At 43.9% G+C, this 17,911-nt stretch overlaps 2 protein-coding genes and 1 long non-coding RNA gene across 5 annotated transcripts in view; all 3 read left to right on the forward strand.

The window, feature by feature from the left end:
* LOC117642739 (putative beta-glucosidase 6) overlaps positions 1–6,155 on the forward strand; it is a 29,004-nt gene extending 22,849 nt beyond the window's left edge. Inside the window, exons 9-12 of the mRNA XM_034381230.1 lie at positions 1,523–1,695; positions 2,673–2,810; positions 2,883–2,989; positions 5,904–6,155. Coding sequence (XP_034237121.1) covers positions 1,523–1,695; positions 2,673–2,810; positions 2,883–2,989; positions 5,904–6,114 — 629 coding nt within the window. The 3' untranslated portion in view covers positions 6,115–6,155. The remainder of the gene's footprint in view (positions 1–1,522; positions 1,696–2,672; positions 2,811–2,882; positions 2,990–5,903) is intronic.
* A 1,057-nt stretch (positions 6,156–7,212) lies between these two features.
* The window catches only part of LOC117642041 (UDP-glucuronosyltransferase-like), an 84,636-nt gene continuing 73,937 nt past the window's right edge, over positions 7,213–17,911 (forward strand). For 2 of the 3 annotated variants that reach the window (XR_004587523.1, XM_034379823.1), the window contains exon 1: positions 7,213–7,648. Coding sequence is in view for 2 of the 3 variants with exons in the window: in XM_034379823.1 (XP_034235714.1) it covers positions 7,370–7,648 (279 nt within the window). In the remaining variant the exon portion in view is untranslated. The remainder of the gene's footprint in view (positions 7,649–17,911) is intronic. The other variant, XM_034379824.1, reaches the window with a different exon arrangement.
* On the forward strand, positions 14,979–15,969 carry LOC117642057. The gene is made up of 4 exons (XR_004587525.1): positions 14,979–15,071; positions 15,284–15,462; positions 15,609–15,736; positions 15,832–15,969. It is a non-coding gene; the product is annotated as an uncharacterized LOC117642057 (long non-coding RNA).

The raw sequence follows: 17,911 nt of genomic DNA on the forward strand, positions 1-17,911 counted from the left end.
GATTTCTATTCAGTTGGATGAAGTCGGCGATGGGCGACTGGTGACTCTCAATTTCTTTTTGCTCCAGTTCCAAGCAAAAACAATAGAGCACACTAATTGTTTATGTACAATCTTGTACGTGGTGATGCATAATTTTAAACCTGCGTACCGTCGTGCATTAAATTGTGCGTTTTCACGCATGATTTTATGCATATTCTACGTATGCACAAAATCGTGTGCGTTGCACGTACGAAATTCTACCTAAACATTTAGTGTGAACATTCTAGTAGTCGCCGATCGAAGATCAAGAAGAACGAAACCGGCAACATAACCTCGCCCCGCAGACTTCTGCGAGTGGACTAGTTATAGAGTTTTACGAGGCGTATCTCCTCCAAAAGCACTTTCGTCTGTTTCAAAAATTCTTTGACTCAGGAAATAAGAATATTTGTTAGTATTCCTCCTTGAAACCGGGCTCGCTACCTATTCCCTTTCTTCCGGGCTTCCGGTTTATTTCTTTTATGTTCTTCGATTGGCGACGACGAAATGCTCTATTCATGCGGCATTTCTCAAAAAAAGGTATTAAGGGGGGACCCTGGTGAAAAAATCGCCAAAAGTCCAAAACATTGTATTTTCCAAGTTCATTGATAAAAATGTGCATAGACGGTTTCAGATTCAACAGGTTGAACACCTTTAAGCTAAGTGGGTAGTTTCTTTATCATTTGGAAGGAAACAGCATTGATATCAGTTGTCGTTGGCTTCTTCGCTCAACTTCACAGCTTTGCTCAGTTGACAAAAAATTGTCGTAGAAAGACTTCCTGCGTTCCTGGTTGACACCTACATGAGTCGTCTTGCATGGACTCTATTCATTGATGACTTGTCGACAAATTTTAGTGACGGAATCTTGATATCAGCCCTACTTTTTTTTTTAAACACACCTACAAGTTTGAAAAAAGGGAAAAAAGTTTCATTTTTTTAAATGTTCAAATTTGAAAACTCATATCTCAGGACAGAAGTTGAATTTGAAAATTCCGTCACTAAAATCTCTTCTATACATCTTTAGGATAACCCAAAAACATTTTCAAGACTTTCCGTCCCAATGGAAGACGCAGAAAGATTTTTCCCCAACGTTCCAAAAAACACTAAAAAGCTACTTTTCTCAGAGACCGTTCAACATTTTGGATTGAATTTTGTTTTGGAAACTCAACATAATGAACCTAATAATTAAGCAAAGTTTCAACTTCCTGGGATTAATTTGAAGCCTACTTGAAAGTTTCACCAGGGTCGCCCCGTAAGACGAAATTAAGAAATAATTACAGCCAGTGAGGAATGGCCAGCCATACTCACCACTCCAAATTCAAAGGTGACACTTTCAACCTTTTATGGCGATACAAATTAAAATCGCTAAGCCCATACAGAAAATCTCTCCTTTGAGGTGATAAAGTATCGCCGAAAATTCGCGATACTTCGGAGTTTGCCACAATTTGAAGAGAACTACTTCCCTTTAGTGTGCTTCCCCCTCGTTTACGCTCTGCTGATCCGTCAGGTACTGCGGACTTCCTTGCCATCAACATCTACTACCCCGTCCGGGTCGCCTACAAGCATGCGAACAGCGGTCGAGGCAATGCTGATAGCGCGGCGGAGAGCTATGACCTCACGTTTGTGGCCGAAGAGTATGATTTTGCGCCAGGACAAACCAAGGATCTGCTGTTTTCAAGGGTAATGGTCGCTTGGGCTATTTGGTTAAGTTTGACTTTTTCGAAACTGATGTTACGACCTGGGGACAGATATGACCGGTTTGTCTACTATTTTCAACAGAAGAAAAAAGATGAACATTGCAAATCATTCCTTACTTCAAATGGAATCCCTTTCAGCTTGCGTTGTAGAGTAAAGTGCCGAACATGGATCGGGGTACCAATCATGGATCAGTTTTGTTGGCGAGCCCGTACCGCCTAACCAATCGACCAAATTGATTTTTCCGAAGTTTTTCTTGTGGTCTGCACGTTTGACTACAAGAATCACGCGCGGGGGAGCTGATCAATCTTACAGTTGCCCTTACAAATTGGAAGTGAAAAAATGCCTCTGAAAAAGGGTCCGAAAATGGCCTGATTTCAGGTAAGGTTATGAGTCAAAATTCAAAGCGTTATTACAAAGGATCCATTCGTCAGAAATGTCTCACATTTTTTTTCGTGGCACCTTCAGAGTGAACCCTTTCGAAATTTAGACGACCGGAAGTAATCGGACCGCCCCTGTCAAAACGCGAGGGGGGGAGGGGGTGATCCACGTTTGGGTCAGACCCAAATATGGATCACTTAAATCAGCAAAATTTCAAAGCCCTGTAAATTTTAAAGTATTTGTTATTAAATGTTCAGTTCTTCAGTTCTTAAGAGACGGTTGCCTTTGTGGTTATTTCGGAGTGCATCGATGAAAATTTAGGTCATCGCTTGTTGCAGCTGAAATACAGGACATTTCTAAAAAGTTATCCATGTTTGGTAACCTTACCCAAGTCTTTCATGTGTGAAGGCTACAGTAGGATCCAAATGGACAGTTTATCTTGTCTTACGATGTTTTGAGCTCAAAATCTTTTTTTTTTTTTTTTTTTTTGTTGAAGAAAGTTACCTTTGCTTAAATAAAAACGCATTTTAACTTCAGCGCGTTTTTCAATGCCTAAAACTTTTATCTCTATTTGTCTTAAGATTCAACCTGAAGCGATGCGAGAGGGAGTTTTGTGGACCTGGCAAAAGTACGGGCGACCTATTCTTCTGGCCGAAAACGGCTACGGAGACATTGAGCAGATTGGGACGAACGACGAGATTCGGGCAGCGTACCACAGTGTGAGTTAGAACACTTCTGAACAAATCACTGCTCCAACACATCTGTTCTCATGTTAATGGTGAACTTTCCAGGCCTACCTGCGGACGCTGGTGACGACCGTGAAAGAGTACGGAGTGGACATGGTGGGGTATTGTGTGTGGAGTCTCATTGACTGCTTCGAATGGAGTTGGAGTTACAAGTAAGTAGTACTTTGATCAACATATCTTAAATGCCAACTTGACTAGTCTGATTCTCAGCCTCGATTTTTTCGTTCACTTTCACACATTTGGATGCTGCTATTTTTCTTTCAGTCAGCGGTTTTTCCGCTGGACTTTCGCAGATAGTTACTATGTACAATATGCCCTCAAAAATTCTTGATTAGTATTCGCCGGCATTGTAACACAAATACTCTTTGAAACTGACGAGAGTGAGCGAGTGAACAGGAACAGACGACACCGAAGTCCAGTGCACAAGCGGAGTCACAGTTAAAATTTACAACGGTCAAATAACGAACTCTACCAGCACTCAAATATATGTTTTTCGGAAGTTTCGACCATGCTGAGGGTGGGGCAGTGACACTTTTTGGATTTTGGGATTCACTCCGATACTGTGCGAGAAATGAATCTGCTTACACTTCAGAAGGTTGTTTTGATCCTTCCTTGATCGCAAAAACACGTTGTTGCGTTTTGTCAACATCTATTATTTAAATAGCTTCCCGCAGACCTCTGCACTTGTCACTTCGTGCCCCAGCCTGGGGCACCTAGTGACAGATCACATAACTCACATAACCAGCATAGAGCGACGCTCCAGCTAATTGAAAATCATGCGATTTAGGCTCTTTAAGCTTTTTTATGTCGAACCATTCTGAACTGCGCCTTTTTCTTCAAGAAACTGCATTTTACTACATTGCCTATCAAATTCAATGTTCTATGAAATTGTCAAACAAATTAGTCTCATTTATGTTTTGTTGTGTGACAATCGCTGACAATTATTAATTTACTTCGCGGTTGTCAAATCGATGTTTTGAAACGTTTAAATCGCTGAAATACGGTAAATAGAGTGGGTCTTCCACTACCTGCCCCAGAGGCTCTGTTTCGTTTAAAATTTGACATCAAGGAAATGAAAACACATGTTTGAGCTGGTTCAACGAAAACAACTTACTAAAGGTCCTTTATATTGATTAACAGTGCCAGAACGACCGGCAGTGTCGTTTACTGGAAGAATGGCGTGAAAACATTTTGTAAAAACGTCATAAAATCTGTGATTTTGCTTAATCATTTTCTTGGTTTTATTCTGGGTGCTAAAATATTTTGTTCAAAGTCTCACCCTCACTTGAACAGCACAAGACCTTGAGATTAGCCACCTCAAGATGCCTGAAAGTGCCATAGGGTGGCCAGTGTGTCACTTGGCGCCCCTGTCACAAGGTGCCCCACCCTCCCTTACGTAAGAATTTTTCTCACACTTAAAAAAAAATGCCGATTTTGATTCACATTTGCAGGGGGTGGCAACAGCCTAGCGAGAGCGTGAAGCGATGCTCGAGCCGTCAGTGCAGAGGTTGCGCACTTGTTCGAGATTATGAAAACTAGACTGTGTTTTTCAAAACACTTAGCACCGATGGAAAGGGCTTGAAATTTAGGGTGCATTAGGCTAATTGTTCTTCTCGAAACTTCCCCCTGACCTAATATTAAGGTGCAGTAAAAACACCGAAAAACACAAATATCATAAAATTGAGGAAAAAACTCGAATGCGCCATGTTGATGTAAATGATTTCACCCGTGTGTTCGGCTGAATTGGAAGTATCGGGCAGTCTACTAGGCCTAATGCACCCCAAATTTTGTGCTCTTTTGATCTGTGCAAAGCGTTTTGCAATTAACGGGCTAGATCTTACAATCGAAGCAAAATAAGTAACCCCTGCACCTCACTCGTGCATGGCTTCACGCGCTTCCTAGGCCGTTGCCGCCCCCTGACATTTGCCTTGTGTTGGAGCCCTATTTACTAGTTAAAGCGATGGACACACAGGAATGTGTTACCGGACTTGATCAGCGCCTCGAGTGTTCAAGCTAGGCATGTGCCAACCTGGAGCGCGTCTTGTTGGCTGAGCGATAGCGAAGCCCGTTACTCAGGTGGGGTTGAAAAGTTTTTCCTGTCTGCGTGTGTGTGTGCGTGCGTGCGTGCGTGCGTGTCCGCACTACTCCTCCTGAACGGCTCGGCCGATCTCGGTGAGATTTTGCACACTTTTTGGGTATGTCCTTGGCTCGGCACACGCGAAATTTCACCATCCTAGCTCAACTGGTTCAGTTTTTATAGCCAAAAAACACATAAAAAACGGGGAAAAATCGAGTTTTCCGTAGGCAGATCTCTTGTGTCTTAAAAAAAAAGGGGGGGCCTGGGGGGCGGAGCCCCCCAGCCCCAACAAAGTTAAAAAGTTCCAAGGGTCAAGATCGTGTTATTTGAAGATGAAGCAAGTCTATCTAGAATGAAGGGGGGTCCAGCCCCCCAGAAAGAAACAAGTTAGAAGTAACCGACGACAGACAAGCCATTGCCTGCCGAAGGCAGGCTAGCGCCGCAGGCCAAGCTAGGTACGCCAGGCGCGGATTGTAGGAACAGGCAGCGAGACATCGCGAAGCCTGTTACGACAAGACGCGGTCTGGCGTAATCCTACCTTGTATACTCTTGAGTTCGTTGACCTCTTGTCATGACATACTCTGCAAACCTGTCTACCAAGTACACACTTACGTGCAAGCACACCTGAGAAAATTTCCCCCTGTCTGGTGCATATGCGTAGCAGGAGCTACAGGGTGGCCAAGCATGCATTGGAAGTGTGGAAATTGTAAACGTGCACTTGCTGTTAGAACTCTTCAACTGCCGCTACGTACCAAACTCTCCTTGAAGCTTCTTTTGGTATACACTCCTGTCTCCTGCAGTTGAATCTTTCTTCTCTTTCACATTTTAAGCGGAAAGTTCCGTACTTGCTCCTCATGAACCCATGTAAATGGGCACGGAAAAAAGTACGGAAGTTCCGTAGTTAACAAGGCAAATTATGGACCAGACATGTTCCGTACTTTTTCCGCACTTTTTTCTCACAGTGTGCCTGTTTCCTTTCTCATTTACAGACGTGTCTTTGGTCTGGTGCACGTGGACTACGAGAATGGCAGTTTGAACCGCACGCTGAAGGCTTCGTCGAAGTTCTGGATCGAGATGGGCGAGACGGGCGTTGTGCCCCTCGTCGAAATCCCATCGTCCGCCGCTCCCTCTGCCATTTCCTCCATGCGATCCCACACGCTACTCGCTCTCTCTATGCTTTTGACTTTCTTTCGACGCTAGCTGATTTGCACAGTCAAAAATATACTATGGCCATCGTTGAATACATTTAAACTTTCCTACAGGGTGAAAACGGTTCCTGGTTTTTCCCCGGAAATCGCCTATGCCTTCACCATTAGCTCCCAGGGAAAACCAGGTTCCGTTTTTACCGTGTACTTGTTCTTGTGACTGCTAGTCCAAGCTGGGGCGACCCTATGGATTTTCATTGTACCGATAATAAATTAATTTATATTTTTTTATTTTAACTACAAAAGACTGATTATGTTAGTTTTTCCGCTCCTATTGTCCTTTCAACAGTGAACTATCTGTTCTTGTGTCGACGTAGGAGAGAGGTGGTGCTGCCTGTAGGAAAACAAAAGGGGTAATTAGCCAGGGAGCGTTCATAAATTTTACGAATCGTTCATAAATTTACGAATGTTTCGTAAAGTTTTATATGAGCCATTCTTGTACACTATTTTCCCATTAAAAAACCGTAAATTTAGGAACAATTGAACGATGAATGGTTCACTATTTTATGAATGGTTCGTAGAACCTGAATACCTTTTGGGCATTTACAGGCACTTTTTTTTAACCAAAATATGAAAGGTTCATAATTGTTCATTTATGATTTTTTCCTAAAATTATGAAGCATTCATCGCCAAATATGTCGTAAAATTACGACAACGTTTTTTCAGTGGCGCGCGGTGGCCTGTTGGGTTGCCTTTGAGTTTGCAGGCGTTGTTTGTGTCAGCTTGCCAGACCCCCAAAGGAGGGGGAGGGACGTCAAAATCATATCTTGAATTCATAGCTAAATTAGCTCATTCCGAGGGGGTATGCAGTCTCAAAACCTGTGAACCGACTATTACGCTTTTACGCTCTGTTACGCTTCAAAATAATCAGAATTTAGCTAAAAACGGCCCCAAAACACCTCAAAATTGGCAAAAATTGGAGAATTTCGGCTATTACGCGACTATTACGCGTGCTATTACAGATGGAGTGAACCGACTATTACGCGAGTGCATACCCCCTCGGCTCATTGTGGTCAAAGAGGAGGGAGGGAGAAAGGGGGCCGGCGAGCAAAACTAGGGTATCACGTGGTTTAAGGTGTTCGAGGCTTCTCTACAACCATCTTGCCCTCAAGTGCAGCCGGCAGGCCTTGAGTCTCGCACTTATAGATAGACGCTGTTTCCTTATCAGAGACACCACGTGTCGGGGGACTTCCATCCGCTGGCTGTTGCGTGCGTTGTCTCAGTATTACGCCATTCCGTCGGGCAGGACCATGTTGCGCGTATCACAGGTCGTTCTGTGCGTAACCGTCTACGTCGTTGCCAGTGCGGCGAACCCTGGCAGTGCGGTGGACATCGGCACACCGGAGGTCCCTGTCCCGCTGGCGCAGCCTGGAGACTTTACTTCGGGAGCCCTGGGAAGACCACTGCGAATCTTGGCCGTCATGACAGTCGACACCATGAGCCACCACTTGTGGATGGCGCCGTTGACGGTGGAGCTTGCCAAGCGCGGCCATCACGTCACTTCCCTGGATGTGGCCATGCCTAAAGAGGTCCGAGACAGCACTCCAAAAAGAACCTTACACTTCCATTCTCCTTTGGAAAGAAGTCGTGCAGTCCACTCGCACTCTTAAAAGCCAACGAGGCATTTGAGCAGCTCAAGACAAAAAAACACTTGGCCGGGGACCCCCTCAGATCTGGCTCCCTCCCGTTTTTTTTGGTTCCTCTAGTGAATACGAATTGCCGTAACACAAATAGGGCCGGATCCCACACCCCTTGCAAAAAGGAAAATATATGGAAAATATGTGTCAATATATGACTCCATATATGTTTCATGCATTGTCAATATAATTGTATCTTGCTCAATATATTGCAAATTATCTTGCGCCATACGTGGTTTATATATGGGGGTGTATCTTGGTGCCCGTTAATATATGATGCATATATTTCCCCATATAATATTATCTTCCCGAAATGTGTGTTTCAATAGCTGACACGGTGCCCGTCGTGGGATGGTGCAGGATGAGGAGGGCAGACTTTTCAAGTAACTTTTCTTAAAATCTTGGCACTCGATGTTGAAAGGCGGCTATATTTCTCAACATGATTTTATCTTGTAAAATATATTGACGCCATATATTGAGCAGGGGCAAGGTTCTTTTCTATGCGTTTAAGTCTCCAAGAAATTTTGAGAAATCCTGTTTAACAAGTTAACTGGAACGGTTCGGAAATTTTAAACGTCTTTTTTGGGTGTAGCGCGAAAAGTTCTTCTAGGAGACCACGGTAGGTTCACTATTTGATGTCCTCGCAAGGCGAAGTTTACATTCTTTGCTCATAGTAAAGGAAGTCTCTGAGTCGTCAGACTCCATGGTGTATTCACATTATATATTGCCTACATATACAGAGCAATGTATGAAATTTATATATTTGCCACATATTTTCTATATCGGAAAAGTATCTGGCTAAATTATCTTTTCCACATATGTCGTCAATACATGTTGGGCCATATATTTTGTCCATATAATGCCCATATATTTTCCATTTTGCAAGGGACCAGGGGGCGGCAACGGCCTAGGAAGCGCGTAAAGCCATGGGCGAGTGAGAGCAGGGGTTACTTATTTTGCTTCGATTGTAAGATCTAGCCCGTTGATTGCAAAACGCTTTGCACAGATCAAAAGAGCACAAAATTTGGGGTGCATTAGGCCTAGTAGACTGCCCGATACTTCTAATTCAACCGAACACACGGGTGAAATCATTTACATCAACAAGCCGCATTCGAGTTTTTTCCTCAATTTTATGATATTTGTGTTTTTCGGTGTTTTTACTGCACCTTAATATTAGGTCAGGGGGAAGTTTCGGGAAGAACAATTAGCCTAATGCACCCTAAATTTCAAGCCCTTTCCATCGGTGCTAAGTGTTTTGAAAAACACAGTCTAGCTTTCATAATCTCGAACAAGTGCGCAACCTCTGCACTGACGGCGCGAGCATCGCTTCACGCTCTCGCTAGGCTGTTGCCACCCCCTGCCCACACCGATTGGCTTCTTGGTAGGGGTCCGAAACCCCTAAAAATGGCTGTTTTTGAGGGTTTGGGGCTTTTTGGGATCTGGGAACCTGTTGGCCAAAAAATCTACCAAAGTGTCTTTTCCGAAAGAAAAACGTGCGCTCTTTCGAATGCCGGATCGCGCGAGGCTCTACGACGTCGGGTTCGGACGCTACGGGCTCTCGAAGTTTCTCAATTTCACTATTTTTACTGAAGATTTGAGCATATGAGGGCCGTTGGAAGTAGACCATCGGCGATTTCGCTCCTCTTTGGCTTAAATGGTGCTTAACCACAGGTAAACACCCCCACAAAATTTCAGCCATCTCAGGCAACTATTAGAGGAACTGTGAACAATTTAAGTTTTGGGTCATTTTACCACTGGACTTGGGTGGGTTCGGGTCCAGAAAAATATTTTTTTCAACTATCTCTATTTGATCAGCACCTCTTGAAACGTCTTTTTAACATGGTGCCTCGAAACATTTGAACGAATGGCCTGGGCTCGATCCGCTGATTCCGAAAATACCCAAATTTAGCTTGCCGCGTTTACGTCCGGGAACGGTGTTCCCGAACTGGACATGTCTCTGAGGACCGTCCGGGAATCGTGTTCTTGTACCAAATTCATCGTACGAGGTCCGTTCAAAAAGTAACTTGCGTCTTTCGTTGAGGCGGTTCCAAAAAAATATGTCTCATGATCGTGACAATTCTGTAAGGCGAAATCGGAAAATCGGATTTGTCCGGGAACGGTGTTCCCGGATGGTCGTCTGGACTTTTTCCCGTCCGGGAACACGTGTTCCCAGACGGTCGTGAATGTGTTAAGCCAGCAGTTTGTCGGCCCCTTGCTGATGTTTTCAACATACAGGTCTGGAAGTGCATTTGAAATTTCTTTTAAAATCTGATTATTAGGTCTTCTCAAGGGTATGGTTTTGTCAATTTTCCGCCCTGTTACCGAATGCAACTCCCTCTCATTGCCAACATTCCCTCTCATTCACTTCGCCTCAACGTATTGGCGTTTCAAACAGCTACCGCAGCGCTACGCGCGGCCGCCACGCGAACTTACGATTCCGTGATCCCTGAGGCCGCAGGGCGCTCGCTTAGCGTGGGCTAGGAATTTGATGGAGCGGACCTTCAGGAGCAGTTGAGGGTGCATTTAGTGGAATTGTGGTCTGCAGCCTCACTAGATAAAAACATGATCATTGATTTGATGAACAGGACCACCACAATTAGGAGGACACTTCTAACAAACCCAGAAAACCCCTTGTCTGTGTCTTTGGAAATGTACCCACCCTTGACGCAGGCAGAACATGTAAGGGACATTCCATCTGAAGTCAACCAGGCCTTAGCCACCATGGGCTCCGATCCGGTTCTCGTTTTCAGGGTTTGTTACCCCTATGGTCCCATGAAATAATCGGTACTTGGTTTGGGGTCCGGCCCCCCAGGGGTTGGGCTATGACCAATTTAGTTTTTTGCTGAAAATCGGAACAACGCAACTTTGGAGGGCAATATCTCAGCAACCATTGGTCGTAGGTCAAATCCGAGACCAGATTTGGAAAGAGGATGAAAAATTGAATCTTTTTTGTCTTTGAAGTTTTTATGTTCAAAAACTTTTTATAACTTTAAAACTTTAGTGAAGTTTTCAAATTGGCGCCATTTCCTAGATCCTCAACCGATTTTGACCCATCTGGGCTTAAAAGATAGTTTAAACCCTTCCCTAAACGAAAATGTTAACCAAAAAATGTGTTCGGCTTCGTTCCCGAGAACGAGCCATTTTCGTGAACCCCTGCAACCACGTATTACACCAAATTGTAGTGACGGCCGCACTCGATACTTTTCGGCTCAAAGCAGGTTTCCAGGTTGCTTTAAGGGCATTCCATGCCTACGAGGCCACTTTCGTAGGTGACCATCTCCGATTTTTATGCAATTTGGGTCACTTATAGTACCCCCCAAGAAAGAATTTTGTGCAAAATCTCAGTCGGATCGGGCGAAAACTTCCGGAGATATCGAGGTTTTTGTGTATTTTCAAAAATCACCTAAAATCGAATTAGGAAAGTGACATGATATTACGTTTTGCACCGTGCGATCGTTAATATTTGAGCTACAGCAGAGGGGTTCGTTGGAAGCGCAAAAAAAAGGGGAATCAGAATATGTAATTGGATTTGAGATTCGAGTGCCCTACACTATTAAAATCTTGACAAATGAATAAAATCCCTAAATTTTTTTGCCAATGTTTAAGGCTTTGGGTAACGTACACCCACATCCCGAAAGGCAAATCTGAATTGCGCAAAATGTAGCCCAAACCTTTCGATTGCTATGTTCAAAAAAGGTGGGTATGGGGGTCGTTTAGGCTGTGCAGCTTCTCAAAAGTGGAGATGCACAGTCGAAAAACGTTAAAAAAATTAGCTACTTTTTAGTCCAAGCCTTGCTGTTCGGCTCTCCGATGTATCTGCCTCATCAGTCATACATTATTTTAAGCGTTTTTTTTTTGTGAATCCAAAACTGCCCTTGGAAATGAGATACGATGCACCAGAAAGGCTGTGGAGCCGATTTAGTGAAATCAGAACATTTTCTCAATGAATATTTTTCAGGGAAAAATGGCTATTTTCAACGCCATAAAGAGGACTGTTAGACAACTCGTATCAGAGCTCCCGAGGCGTCATTCTACTCAGAAAAATGTCCTCTTTCGATAGAAAAAATAAAAAGTTTGGGTATTTGCATCCTTCACCCACTAAATTCGGTTTTACTGAAAAAAGAGCACTTTTGGAGGAGTCGGCTTGGGTCGGACTGAGCTTCAGCCAACAGATTGCGTACTGCGAGTTCGCCCTGGGCCACCAGGACATGCAACCGGCTTGTGTTTCGGAAAACATTGATTAACCGCCGTCTTGCACCCTTTGGAACCGCTCCGCCCCACCCCGCCCCGCCTCGGGCATCCCTCTCTTTTCCAGGCTTGAGCGCCTGTGTAGCAGAGGGTAGGCTGCCTTGCGCGACAGGCACGTCGAAGGGGTTGCTTGAAGTCGCCTCTCGGCCGGTCCGGGGCGGCAGGGCGGGGGAACGGGGAGGGGGAAGGAGTACATGAGGGGAGAGGGGAGGAGAGAGAGTCAGCTGTTCGGCTCGCCGTTGAAGCGTGCTGTCAAATCTGCTGGGACTGACGTCAGAAAACTCAAACATGTTTTTGTACCCAAATACTGACTGAAACGCCTCAAACATCCCTTACCCTGCCGTGCAACAATAACTAACAACAACAAAACCCACCCCCACGTGTAGATATCACGGTGAGGTGGCGGGGTGTAGTACTGGTCCGATCGCCCAGAGTGCGCTGCCTGTCCCACTCTCCAGAGGCAAGGTAGGCCACCCTGTCATCACTAGTGCGTTGCAGGTCTGCTGGTTGTTGGCCTACCTGACAGGCGCTTGGGTCCCATGACCTTAGAAAAGCAACCCGGAAACTTGCTTTGAGCCGAAAAGTATCGAGTGCGGCCGTCACTACAATTTGGTGTAATACGTGGTTGCAGGGGTTCACGAAAATGGCTCGTTCTCGGGAACGAAGCCGAACACATTTTTTGGTTAACATTTTCGTTTAGGGAAGGGTTTAAGCTATCCTTTAAGCCCAGATGGGTCAAAATCGGTTGAGGATCTGGGAAATGGCGCTAATTTGAGAACTTCACTAAAGTTTTAAAGTTATAAAAAGTTTTTGAACATAAAAACTTCAAAGACAAAAACGATTCAGTTTTTCATCCTCTTTCCAAATCTGGTCTCGGATTTGACCTACGACCAATGGTTGCTGAGATATTGCCCTCCAAAGTTGCGTTGTTCCGATTTTCAGCAAAAAACTAAATTGGCCATAGCCCAGCCCCTGGGGGGCCGGACCCCAAACCAAGTACCAATTATGTCATGGGACCATAGGGGTAACGAACCCTGAAAACGAGAACCGGATCGGAGCCCATGGTGGCTAAGGCCTGGTTGACTTCACATGGAATGTCCCGTAAGTGCAGATTAATCACTGGCATTAAGTGTCACTTCTAGAATATAATTTCACAATTTTCTTTCTTCTTACAGGTACGGGATGGTATAATCCGATATCAAAATTCAAAGTATCAAATTTGACAGTGGGATACATGAGGGGTTTTTTGATCTCTTAAAACTCTTGGTACCACGAATGAGGGATATGGAAAGAGATTGTGTGATTGTACTTGCACGCTAAAAACGGTTCCTGATTTTCCCAGGAACTTCCTGGAAATCGCCTATACCTTCACCGTTAGCTTCCTGGGTAAACCAGGTTCCGTTTGTACCGTGTGACGAGGTGAGCGGTGGGATGGGAGTTTGAGAAAAATGATTGGAAGTGCTACTTTACCAACTCACACAGGTCGAGTTGTTATACTTCTGGCTGGTGTTGCTCGCAGGTGGAGGTTGTCAGTGGCAGTCTACTTCACAAATCAAACAAGTGTTGATGTAAAGTATACAGTGAATAATGCAACAGGAGAAGCTTTTAAAGACATTCTGTTGAATGTTGCGAAAAGATCAGAAGAAATTGGTTTGGAGCCCTGTGCTGTCATAAGTGATATAGGTTCGGACAACCTGGCCTTCTGGAAGGCTTTTGGTGTGACTGGTTCTCGGATTGGTTCTTTGAAGTCCACCACTGTTAGTCCGACTGAAGCCAAAGTAAGAATGATCCCAGATCCAGTTCACCTTTTCAAAGCTGCACGGAGAAAAGAGAAGTGGGTGCCACAACCATTTATGGGTGGGTGAGGTTGAAGTAGCTGCAGCAGCTATGCGTTTGATGGGCGACCAAACTCTGTTGGCCAGCGCGGACACTTCGCATGGCGATGACAGCTTCGGGAAATACGTGCCGAAACGCGTGTCGGAGCTACGCGAAGTGTGCACCCGAAGTGCCGTAGTGGGCCGGAGACGTACGCCGCACCGCTCGCGTGGCGCACGGCGCATGGCAGCGACACCTCCGGGAAGTACGTCCCGAAATGCGTGTCGGAGATACCCGAGGGGGTAAACACTTCAAGAAATCGTGTACAGACTACTCGGTATTACGCTGTATTACGGAGGTATTACACGTGTATTACGGCCTTAAAATGCAAAAATTTGGCACATTTGACCCGAAAAAGGTATTACGACCACGTGTATTACGCGTAATACACGGTTTTTGTGTACAGGGTATTACGCGAGTGGTTACCCCCTCGGAGATACCCGAAGTGCGCAGCCGAAGCGCCGAAGCGGCCCGAAGCCGAATGCAGCGCCGCACCCTCAGATTCTTATGATGAAAGGGTCATCATAACTTACGTTGAAATGAGAACATACGTACTACAATGCAATTCATACGTAATACGATGAAATCATGCGTACCTTATGAAGAAACTATGCGTAATACGATTAAATCATGCATACCTTACGCTGAAATCTATGCATATTACGTATGTGCAAATTTATGCGTACCTTACGATGAAAAACCATCGTAATATGTATAAAAACGATCATAAGATGTTGAGAGTGCGCGCGGCGAGTTTCCGTCTTCCGGCTCCTGCACCGGGAATCTGTCTCTTTTCCTCGCCGAAGCCGTGGTGTGCGGACGTGAGCCTTGACCGAACATTTGAACACAGAAGGCACTGCGAGAAAAAAGTACGGAAAAAGTACGGAACATGTCTGGTCAATAATTTGCCCGGACCGTCCGTACTTGCCAACTACGGAACGTTCCGTACTTTTTTCCGTACCCATTTACATGGGTTCATATGGAGCAAGTACGGAACGTTCCGTGCTTTTCTCCGTACCTCCGTACAATATTTTTCTGTACCATTTCCGTACAAAAGTACGGAAATTTTTACAGTGGGAATTCTGCCCACCCGTCTTCTCTTAGTATTGTATTTTTAAAGTGATTATGGACCCTCAAATTGAAGAAAAGCTGAGGTCATGGGGATTGGCGCACTTGTGCGCTACATTCGAAGGTAATACTATAGGTTACTGTGTTAGGTTATGTTCACGTTAACAAACGTTATTTGTTTTGTATTCTGTCGAGCAAATTTAATGCAAGCACGAGCGTACAATCACTCGTGTTATAATGATTGTCGTTAATGTTTATTATCAAACGACACTAATAAAGAAAGTACCGTTTTGGTTTCATCTGTGCTCGTGTAACTCTGGTTTTTCTTTTGATTAGACTGAAGGTGCAACTAGCAGTACTGCTTGTGATGATGAACCATCACTAAAGAGGCCCTGCATGGTCTGTTGTCAAATATCGAGAAACGATAGTCAACCCCAAGACCATGCACTGAACAGTTTGCCTCCGGCTGCGTTGAGTCTCAGAGAAATGTGGACTCCATCCTAAAGCTCTATTGCGTGAGTTAAAGTTACAGTGAACTCCATATCTTTCTGATAGTATCTATTCAGGAAAGTGTGAACAGAGACTTTCCCACTCAAAAACCATACTTAAGTTATAATAATGCCTGCCATAATTGTATGACTAATATTTTATGTCGCTTTAGGCCAGAAGATTAAGTGGGATACTTTCTTGGCCCTGGAAGACACGGATTTAAAATCTTTGATCCCAGACATAAACGACTTTATAAGTGTGAGGAGGACCCAACACAGGTTGCTGAGGCCTCAAGCAGAGGTAATAATAAATATAGCTACCTCCACATTATAAGTTAGTGTTTGTAAACAGAGGGGTAGTGTATTCGAAATCACTATTGTTTTGTTTCTATTCAGGTACTGCAGGACATTATTGTCGTGCCGTCTGTAGAACCTTTGGAGAACGAGAACTCAGCTAGCAACAACAGAAAGAGACGAGGCAGCAGCAGTCCACCAGGAACAAGTCGGACTAGAAGAGTCGTTGGAGAGCCAAATGCAACCAGCAAAGTCATTTTCAAAGACTCATTAATTTAAAATTACTCATCTCTTCTTTTAAAAACCTTGAACTATCATTAGTGACACAAGTAATGTAAATTTAGCATGGGAACCATGCACTGACAGTGAGACATGGTGTTATCAAAAACTCAACTTTTTCAAGAAAAATATTTTTTTTTGAAAGATTTGTGTTCTCTTTTGGGTGTCAAATTAACCACATTTTTATATGGAGTTGGTTGACACCCAAAAGAGAATACAAATATTTCAATTTCTGATTTTTCTCAAAAATGTTGGGTTTTTGACAACACTTGCCTTGTCCCACAGTTAGTGCGGAACTCCTCTGTAAACTTTCCATTACTTGTGTCAGTAAAGATTGTTCAAGGTTCTTCAAAGAATAGAAGATGCTGGTATGTTCATTTAGTTAATATTGAATGCATTTTGTAAGTTGTTTCACTTGTCCTTTTTTTAAACTTGAAGTTCAATACATGTAGTTGTCAATATAATTGGATTTTATTTTCACTTCAAGTTAATATATTTTGTTAAGATATGATGCACATCTTCAGATTTGTTGTGGGTATCAAATTTGACACAGTTATATTATGCTATGCGAATGTTTATTTTACCCTTTTCAGCCCATTCCTATGTACCTGGATTGTACAGCCGGAGACTATTTTAAAGCCCTGTATGATGAAAATGCTCTGAATGAAAACTCAAGAAATCACTTGGCAGAGTAAGTCATTCTGAGCGATATTGATAAGAACAAAACAAAGGGGCAAGTATTATGGTTTGGAATGATACAAATTACTTTCTGTTTTAATTTATCCAATGCCTAATCTCCTGTTTAGATTGAAACCTGAGAGGTTGACCTATCTGGCAAAAAAATTAGTGGAATTTATGCCAAATGAAGCAGAAGTAAGTACATATTACTTACTACTTTTAAGGGTTTGAAAGCACTTATGCATTTTCTTAAGTTTGTATTTTGATTTTACAACTTGCTCTGCATTGTCACCAATAAAATTTTTATATCATACACTTGCGTTTACCTATGATAATTTATCCCATATTTTTGCCCTAAACCAATAAAACTGCTACTCTGAAGTACACATGCCAGCTCCTTTTCACATGTGTAACACATACTTAATAATTTCTGCAACAACCATTTTGCAAAGCTGCGGCAAGCACCTGCGTACATCCAGCACAAATACTAAAGTATCTCCTGAGGTCTCATCCCGTGGTTGTCACGCGTATCCAAAGCAGGCTCCATACCTATTTTTGGGAAGGTCCCCTACCCATCCCTTGCATGTCGCGCATACCGAACGCAAGCTCTACGGCTACGTACGATGACCTCTCCTACTCACCCCATGTGTGCTGCGCGTGCGAAAAGTGGGCACCACGGCCACTTTCGCGTATTTCCCCCACCCACCTAGCCCCCACACACAAAAAGTGGCCACCACACCCACTTTCGTACGTAGGCCAAAACCACGCACGAAAAGTACGTGGGACACGTACTTTGTCGTTGCGACACCCACTTTTTTTTCTCCGTGTGTTAAAGCTGCCATGGACAATAACACAGTTATTGTTTTACCGCCAGAAATTGTGGAGAGAGAAAAGCTCCCCTCAAATGTTGTTGATCATAGACATATTGAAGACGTTTATGAATTTGAATCTGGGTCTGAATTAAAAATTGCGTACAGGCTGAAACCGGACAACATTCACTGCGGAAAACATTTTCTAAAAATGAAGACATCTACTGCAAGAGCAGTGCTCTGCCACAGGGCTGGAGTGGGCCTTCGTAGGATGGCTGAAGAAACAGAAGACGACTCCTACCTCACTACTTTCTGATTTGTACTTCTCATGAATACATTTTTCGAACTTGTCACTTGCCGTAGAAGAAAATTGGCTGTGTCAAAGCACAATCGTACAGCATATGACAATTGTATTG

This window comes from Thrips palmi, unplaced genomic scaffold (genome assembly GCF_012932325.1).
Source record: "Thrips palmi isolate BJ-2018 unplaced genomic scaffold, TpBJ-2018v1 HiC_scaffold_16, whole genome shotgun sequence".
Classification (NCBI taxonomy): domain Eukaryota; kingdom Metazoa; phylum Arthropoda; class Insecta; order Thysanoptera; family Thripidae; genus Thrips; species Thrips palmi.